Source organism: Gekko japonicus, unplaced genomic scaffold (genome assembly GCF_001447785.1).
Source record: "Gekko japonicus isolate JY-2015 unplaced genomic scaffold, Gekko_japonicus_V1.1 scaffold3243, whole genome shotgun sequence".
Taxonomy (NCBI): domain Eukaryota; kingdom Metazoa; phylum Chordata; class Lepidosauria; order Squamata; family Gekkonidae; genus Gekko; species Gekko japonicus.
The window spans coordinates 28063-36241 of NW_015170991.1; the positions used below are offsets into that span (position 1 = coordinate 28063).

General features: G+C 42.9%; 1 protein-coding gene across 1 annotated transcript in view; it reads right to left on the reverse strand.

The window, feature by feature from the left end:
* The window catches only part of SH3BGRL2 (SH3 domain binding glutamate-rich protein like 2), a 52170-nt gene that overhangs the window by 20315 nt on the left and 23676 nt on the right, over window positions 1-8179 (reverse strand). The window contains exon 2 of the mRNA XM_015418987.1: window positions 7598-7783. Coding sequence (XP_015274473.1) covers window positions 7598-7783 — 186 coding nt within the window. The remainder of the gene's footprint in view (window positions 1-7597; window positions 7784-8179) is intronic.

Consider the following 8179-nt stretch of genomic DNA (forward strand, 5'->3'; position numbering starts at 1 on the left):
GCAGGAAGGCCTCCCCACCACCACCGCCGGGGGAAGGAGGGCGGAAGCTTAATCAGCCAGCGGCTGTGAGCCGTTCAGGCCTCACTGCTGCTCGGGGGGGGGGAGGGAGAAGGCTGGGCTCACCTGCTGCCACTTCTCCTGCTTCTGCAGGCGGGGAACTGTGGGGAATACTCCCCCTACCCGTGAGTATCGCGGGTCCCACTTCTTGTCCTATCTGATTTCTTTAGACCTGAGGCAGGTAGCAAAGCAGGGAGCCAGAAGGACACAAAAGCATGAACCCATTAACAAAAAAAACCCAATGCACATCTTAATTGAAGGTGCACATATTGAAATGCAGCCAAACCAGTTAACCCTCCATTGAATCCCCTCATAAGCTGAACTGTCTTTCATGCCTTCCTTAATGCAGCCAATGATCCCTCCTTCCTGCTCCATGTTTTAGTTGTAGTTTTTATTATTAGCAGTATTATTATTAGAATCACAGAACCATAGAGTTGGAAGGGCCCTCCAGGGTCATCTAATCCAACCCCCTGCACAATGCAGGGAATTCACAAATACCTCCCCCCTCCACACCCGCAGTGACCGATGTTCCCCGCCCAGAAGATGCCGCACACCTCCAGGATCCCTGGCCAAACTAGCCTGGAGAAAAATTGCTTCCTGACATCAAAGTGGCAATCAGCATTTCCCTGGGCGTGTAAGAAAGGGACACAAGAACTAAGCACTGAGGCAACCCTTCCTGCCCTCCCTCTCATGATCTGCCTAAGTTCACACAATCAGCATTGTTGTCAGATAGCCATCTAGCCTATTTGAAAACCTGCAAAGAAGAAGAGACCACCACTTCCCGAGGAAGCCTGTTCCACTGAGGAACCACTCTAACTGTCAGGAAGTTCTTCCTAATGTTTAGCCAAAAACTCTTCTGATTTAATTTCAATCTGTTGGTTCTGGTCTGACCTTCTGGGGCAATAGAAAACAACTCCACACCATCCTCTATATGACAGCCCTTCAAGTACTTGACTTTGGCTGGGCCAAACCGAAAGGACGCTCAGCTGTGGATGTGTCTGATGGTGAAAGGAAAGTTTGATGCTGCAAAGAACAATACTGCATAGGAACCTGGAATGTAAGATCTATGAATCAAGGTAAGTTGGATGTGGTAAAAAAATGAGATGGCAAGACTGAACATCGACATCTTCAGAATCAGTGAACTAAAGTGGATGGGAATGGGCGAATTTAACTCAGAAGACCATTATATCTACTACTGTGACCAAGAATCCTATAGAAAAAATGGTGTGGCCTTTATAGTCAACAAAGGGCAGTAATGGGATACAATCTCAAAAACAACAGAATGATCTCGGTCCGAATCCAAGGCAAACCATTCAGCATCACAGTAAACCAAGTCTATGCCCCAACCACTGATGCAGAGGAGGCTGAAATGGACCAATTCTATGAAGACCTACAACACCTCCTAGAACTAACATCAAAAAAAGATGTCCTTATCATCACAGGGGACTGGAATGCTAAAGTAGGAAGTCAAAAGGTAACTGGAATAATGGACAAGTTTGGCCTTGGAAACCAAAATGAAGCAGGGCAAAGGCTAACAGAGTTTTGTCAAGAGGACATGCTGGTCATAGTGAACACCCTCTTCCAGCAACCTAAGAGGCGACTCTACACACGGACATCACCAGATGGACAACACCGAAATCAGATTGATTATATAATCTGCAGTCAAAGATGGAAAAGCTCTATACAGTCAGTAAAAACAAGACCTGGAGCTGACTGTGGCTCAGATCATGAACTACTCATTGCAAAATTCAGACTTAAACTGAAGAAAATTGGGAAAACCACGAGGCCATTCAGGTTTGACCTAGATCACATCCCTTATGAATATACAGTGGAGTTGAAGAATAGGTTTAACAGACTAGATTTGATAGACAGAGTGCCTGAAGGACTATGGATGGGGGTTCATGACATTGTACAGGAGGCAGCAATCACCAGTATCCCAAAGAAAAGGAACTGCAATAGAGGCAAACAATAGAATGGGAAGGACTAGAGATCTCTTCAAGAAAATTGGAGAAATCGGTTTCGGTTCCACGAGACAGGTTGTGTGCGGGGAGATCTCCTCGCACAACAATCAACTTATAGCCTTTTTAGGTGAGTTTCCAGCACCTCAAGCGTTCTCACGAAGAGAGAACCAAGGCAGGGAGATTGTGCTATATTCCAGGAGGACTTGCTCAACTTTTGGAATTTATAGTAATCTCTGAAGCAGGGGGCTATAAGAGGTTCGATGCCCAGACCGCCAAGCAAAAGAGGAGCCGAAGAAGAACTGATGGAGTCAAAACACAACGAGAGAAAGGAAGAACACCAAGAAGCTACCGAAGCTAAGTTATAAAATATATTAAAATATATGGAGCATTGCTACTGCATTAATGTATAAACTATAAAGGGGGGAAAGGGGGGCCAGTTAACAAATAAGTTACACAGCAGAAAGGAGGGAGGGAGAAAGAAAGAAACCGGCTACTAGGCGAGTTAAAATGCTGTTTTAGAAGAAGGAGGGTTAGAGAGAAGCAGAGACTCAGAACTTTATTGCTGCTAATTAATTGTCTTTATATCTTATCTGTTTCCGAGTCAGATGGTGTGAGGAGAAGTGTCACTTTAAAAGCCCCGGTATCCATTTTGGCTAATGGTGATGAGGCGAAAAGCGGGAGACGGATCTTTGGAGCAGCTGAGACGCGGTCGGAAGGAGCGGCAATGTGGAATCCAGAAGCTTGGAGAGGAGGAAGGAGAGAACCACGTAACATGGCGACGCGCTGACGCGACGGGAGGAGAATCAGGGGGAAGCGAGGAGGAGAGGAGACGCAACGCAACGTGACAGAAGGAGCGGACCCCTAGGTGAAACAAAGAGGCAGCAACCCGGAAGCGACACAAAAAGACATGAGAGGCACAAGAGACAATAACTTGAGATTAAGAAAACAGATTTAGAAGCAAAGAGGAGGAAGGGGAGGAGTTGAGAGTAAAAAGAGAGAGACTGGAGAATGAGACCTGGGAAAGATAGTGAAGTAAAGATATAGATTGATACAGATAGAAAGGAAATAAATAAATAAATAAGAGTTAAAGAGAACCAGGAAATAAGAAAATTAAAGGTGAGATAGTTGATAAACTACACAATATAAGCAAAAAATAAACAAAGAAATAAATCAAAACATTAAATAAATAAAAATAGAAAAATAGTAATAATATTAATAAGAATAACCAATATATATATAAATATATATAAATAAATACTAAAACAAAGGGGGAGGATACATGGCAACTGGAGGGAGTGGCAGTAGTACCAGGAAAGCATCCATACCATCACCTGGCCAAGTGCAACTGAAAATTAATACAATGAGTACCACGCAGCTATCACTTAAGGAATTAAAAGCCATGATTCAAGACTGTGTTTCACAAGCAATGAAAAAAGAAACTGACCCCATCCATGATAAAACAGATACATTAATGGAACATATTAAAACAGAAATGGAAGAAATAAAAAAACAAACAAGTGAGAACAGACAGGTAATTATAAAAATTACAAATAAAAACTACAAAACAGAAAAAAAACAATCTGGAATATGAAGTATAGGAATTAAAGATAAAAAATGAGAAAATAGAGGAAACTCTGATAAATATAGAGATGGATAAGGTCGCACTGATCCTTAGATGCCAAAATATTCCGGAAAGCATAGATAAAGACTTGAAGGAGACACTGGTGGAGAACCTTTCAAAACAAACTGACATAGGAACGAAAGAGGAAATAACCAAGGAAATAGAAGTGATTTATCACAAAAATTCACCATATGCACGAAAAAACAAAAAGCCTAGAGAGACCCATATAAAATTTTATAAAAGAGAGATGAAGGAAAAAATACTTAAAGCTGCCAGCGAGAGGAAAATAACGATAAATGACATTGAGATTAACTTTTTAAAAGAAATACCTTGCCGTGTTAGGGAGAGAAGGAGAGAATATGGACTACTGACAAACCTATTGAGAAAAAATGCGATCGTTTACCGCTGGTTGATACCAGAAGGTGTTTTGTTTACATATGGAAGCAGGAGACAGCGAATACTCCACATTTCAAATAGAAAATTTTCTGGAACAATACGGAGAGGAACTAGGATGGCAAAAAGATGAAGAAGAAGACGAAGAAGAAGAAGAGGAGGAGGATGAAGATGAAGAAGAAAAGCCAGATATTGGAGCGGAAGAAGACAAATTAGAACGTGAACAGGAGAAAAGGACTGAAAAAACAGGAAAAAAGGAGAAAAGAGGAACAAAGATCAATCCATCACAAATACAGACAAGGTATCAGTACAAGAATAAAATCCGCAACCCTAAAAAATAAATAATTAAGATATGTCAAGAGCCAAAAATTTTCAATTATCAATAAATGTTAATGGACTTATACCTGGAATAAAACTGTTATGTCCGCTGACCGCCACTAGGCGCCAGCGATGCATCGCCTAGCTTCACTCCCGAGAAACAATGGGAACTAGGCTCCTGGATTTTCCGTAAGGAACCTATAGGAACTTTGGCGGGAGATTTAAACCCACCAATAGGATCTAGGGGTGTTCCCAGTTACTGTATAAAGTTGGCCTCACGGCCGTTGTTCTATGTTCTAATTGTGTACCCGTAAACCATGCTGATCACTACATCAGTCTCTGTGGTTTATACATTCGTCTAACCCACTGCACAATAAAAACGTTGCTGGTCTTCTTAAAAATGCTACTGGAGTCCATTTTTCTCTCTCTCTCTGGCTCTTTTCCTCCCCCTCTCCCCCAGAGGCGGAGGGGGAGGGGGAGCCCTCAGTCAATTAAAGGAAGGCTTTTTTTCTCTCCTGTGCCCACCAGGAAACAGCAGAGACTGGGGAAAAGGAGCTGCGATGCCAGAAGCAGGAAGCAGCAGATGCCAGGTTCTTGGCGGGCTGGATAGGAGCCCATCAGGGGCGAGATGCAGTGCACAGGCCACATGTTAGACAATCCTGCTCTAAAATAAGGCAAACATTATACTTGCATATAATGTAGAGTGAGTCATTGTGCAGAACTATGGACAAACAATTAAATAGTTGTGTATGCTACAACTGCAGACTGGACAATTATTTGGCCTGCATGCAAAACAGATAGCTACACTGCTATTGTTATTGTAAACCACTACAACAAATGACTTCATTCTAAAAAGGAAACACCCTCTGAATGTACAGCTGCTCAGCACAGTAGGTGATAGCCTTCTAGCCATAGGATAACAACAGTGGTAGTGATCGTACTGTGGAAATGCAATTTACCACAAGGCTTTTGTGAACAGACCAGTGTCTAATTAAATTAGCATGCATCTTAATCCTAGAAAGGGATTTGCCACACCATGCAATCATTTCCAACAGAATGCAACTAAAGCTGCAGGGATGCAAAGAATGTGTGTATGCATGCACCCACCCATCTGATCTATCACTAGAAGACAGGCCTGTTTAGGAATCCAGTTGCAGAAGTATTTGCATTAGGTAGATAACAAGCAGCAAATTAAGCTACCTGCCTATTTGCATGCTGTATTCCTTGTTTCTGTACTTGTCCCTCAAGCTAAGTCAATAATAATAAACAATACCTCCACGTAATAAACAATACTCAGCCTCTCCCGTCTTCTCAATTATTCTGCTGTCAGAAAAACTCAACAGAGGGCCTTGCAATTAACATAGCCCAGATCCTCTGTGGCCTAGGCAAAAGTATTTTCCAAATGTACAATTTTACTAAAAATGTTTTTTACACTAGGGGAATGTACCCAGGGGTCATTTCCTGCAGGAGCGCACAGGAGCGGAGCTCCGGCAGTAAAGAGCCCAGGGGCGGGCACATGCAACAAGCCCCACTTGTGTCAGTTATGCTAATGAGTTATGCTAATGAATTCCTGCACCTCTTTTTCTACGAAATGACCCCTGAATGTACTTATATATGTAACCAATGATTGATGTATTTTGATGCTCAGGTTTCAATATTTATAATTTGATTAAAAATTTTAAATATAAATTTTAAATATAATTTTAGCTTTTATATATAAACTCCATATATAAGGTGTTTTCTTTTTTCAACCTGAGATGGACTGTCAAGAGTTAATGCCTAACAAAGGCTGAGAACCTTTTAGTGACAGGCTGTTCAAACGGAATTCTCTTAAGCTAGTCAGTTAATGAATGACAGTTGGGAACTAACAGTTGAAGAAGAGACAGTTAAGCACTGACTTCAGACTGAGAAGGAGGCTAAGAGAGTGAGTGGACCCTCATTAAAGCAAAAAAAAAGGGAAAAATAGATTCTAGTAAAGAGAAGTGGTCCCTGCCCAGTTAAGAAGGAAAATACCTTCTAGTACAGATAGGTGATTCCTGTCCAGTCAAAGAAGGTAAATAACTGTTAAAGAAAGGACTGATATCTAGTTTATGGGAAAAGAAGGAAACTGAAACTTGGTTGTATGTTCCTGCCTTCTAAACTTTATGTGTCAGCGAAACTCAGAAGCCTATGCTTGAGTGTTTAAGCAGAAACTGAAAAGAAAGCCTCTCCCCTCAAAGTTTTAAAGCCCTTGTTAAATAACAGAAACACTTACTTGTTGGCAACAAATTATCTGATGTTTGTGTGAATACAAAGTTACCTCAGTTTTCTTATCTGTTCACCTCATACATCCTACACCTGATTCCCCGACCTTTCTCCTTCTAAGTAAACAAAATATTTTGTTTTATTTTGAACTTTCACAAGCCTCTTGTGTGCCGTTTCAAAAGCAGAATATAAGAAGATGATTTTGTCTCTTCTACCAGTTCCCTGAGGCTGGGCCAGCATAAAGTGACTGGGTGGGACAGCCATAGACAAACAAATAAGAAGAAAATAGATAACAAGGTGGCTCAGAAAGAAAAGAAGACAAAAGAGAAAATCCTGCATGTGAGGGAGGAAAGAGGGTAAGATCGTCATACAACCTTTTTGCTTACCTGGTCAGTTATGGGTTGAAATCCCCTCCCCCCTTCTTCTTTGTTCATTTTCACTGTCTAGCAGCCCCACAGCCAGGAAAATTTCAGTGGGGATGCAGGTGGGGGCAGGTCACTTAGGGGCCTTCCCTTCCTTCCCAGAGCTGCCCTGCCGCTTCTGGTCAGTTTCGCTCCCCTCCAATCTGTTGTTTTGTTTAACAAGTGAAGGAGGGGAGTGAAACTGACTAGAAGTGGCAGGGCAGTTTCCCCTACCTTCCCCAGCCTCTCCCCAACTTCAGGGGGCTGGGGGAAGGAGAGAAAGAGTGGGAGAAGGCAGTGGCGGGGAGGCTGGGGAAGGAAAGGGAAGCTGTCCTGCTGCTTCTGGCCAGTTTCACTCCCCTCCAATCAGCTGTTATGGGAGTGAAACTGACAAGAAGTGGCAGGACGGCTTCCCTGAAAGAGCCAGCCAGGCCACAGAGAGAAGCACAGCAAAGGTGGGGGCAACTGGGGAGTCTCGCATCCTCCCACGGTGGGGTGGGGCTCATCCAGGGTGGAGCTCTGCCCCCAAATGCCTTACTGTAGCTATGGGCCTGCTGTCTAGGCTAACATAGGAAGTGAAGTAGTACCATAAAGTTACTTACTCCACAATACTGATCATCACTAAAAATCTGGGGTGGCAATGGGTTGCCTTGTGCAGGCTGCTTGTCTTGAGGAATATGCTTATACATCCAGTGCCTTTGGTCTTCTGACATGGTGATATCCACCTCTTCAAACTCAATCTTGTTGGCTTCCAGAAATTGTACAATGTCTTGCTGTCTCTTCTTAATCTAGGAAAATGAAAAAGAACAAAATTAGTACAAAAGCAGCTGTCGCTAAGACAATGTGAAAAGAAAGTCATGTCAACAAAGCTAAACTGACCGTACATAGTTCAGTTATTCTCTAAGAGATAAATGTTTTTATAACAGATGTCATGTATTTTATTTTCTCATCATAAATCCAAACAATATTTTTAAAGGCAATGTGTTCCTATGTGGGGCTGTTGCTAGCTGGCTGGCTCTGTCGTGACACCCAGGGCCGGCTCACTCACTAGGCAAACTAGGCGTTCGCCTAGAGCAGGCCGGCCCTTAGGGGTGCCAAACTGTACCCGCCCTCCTGCCAAAAGCCCCCCCCCCGCCGAACTGCGCTGCCCCCCACCAAAAGACCTGTGTCGCCCTGACCCCAGC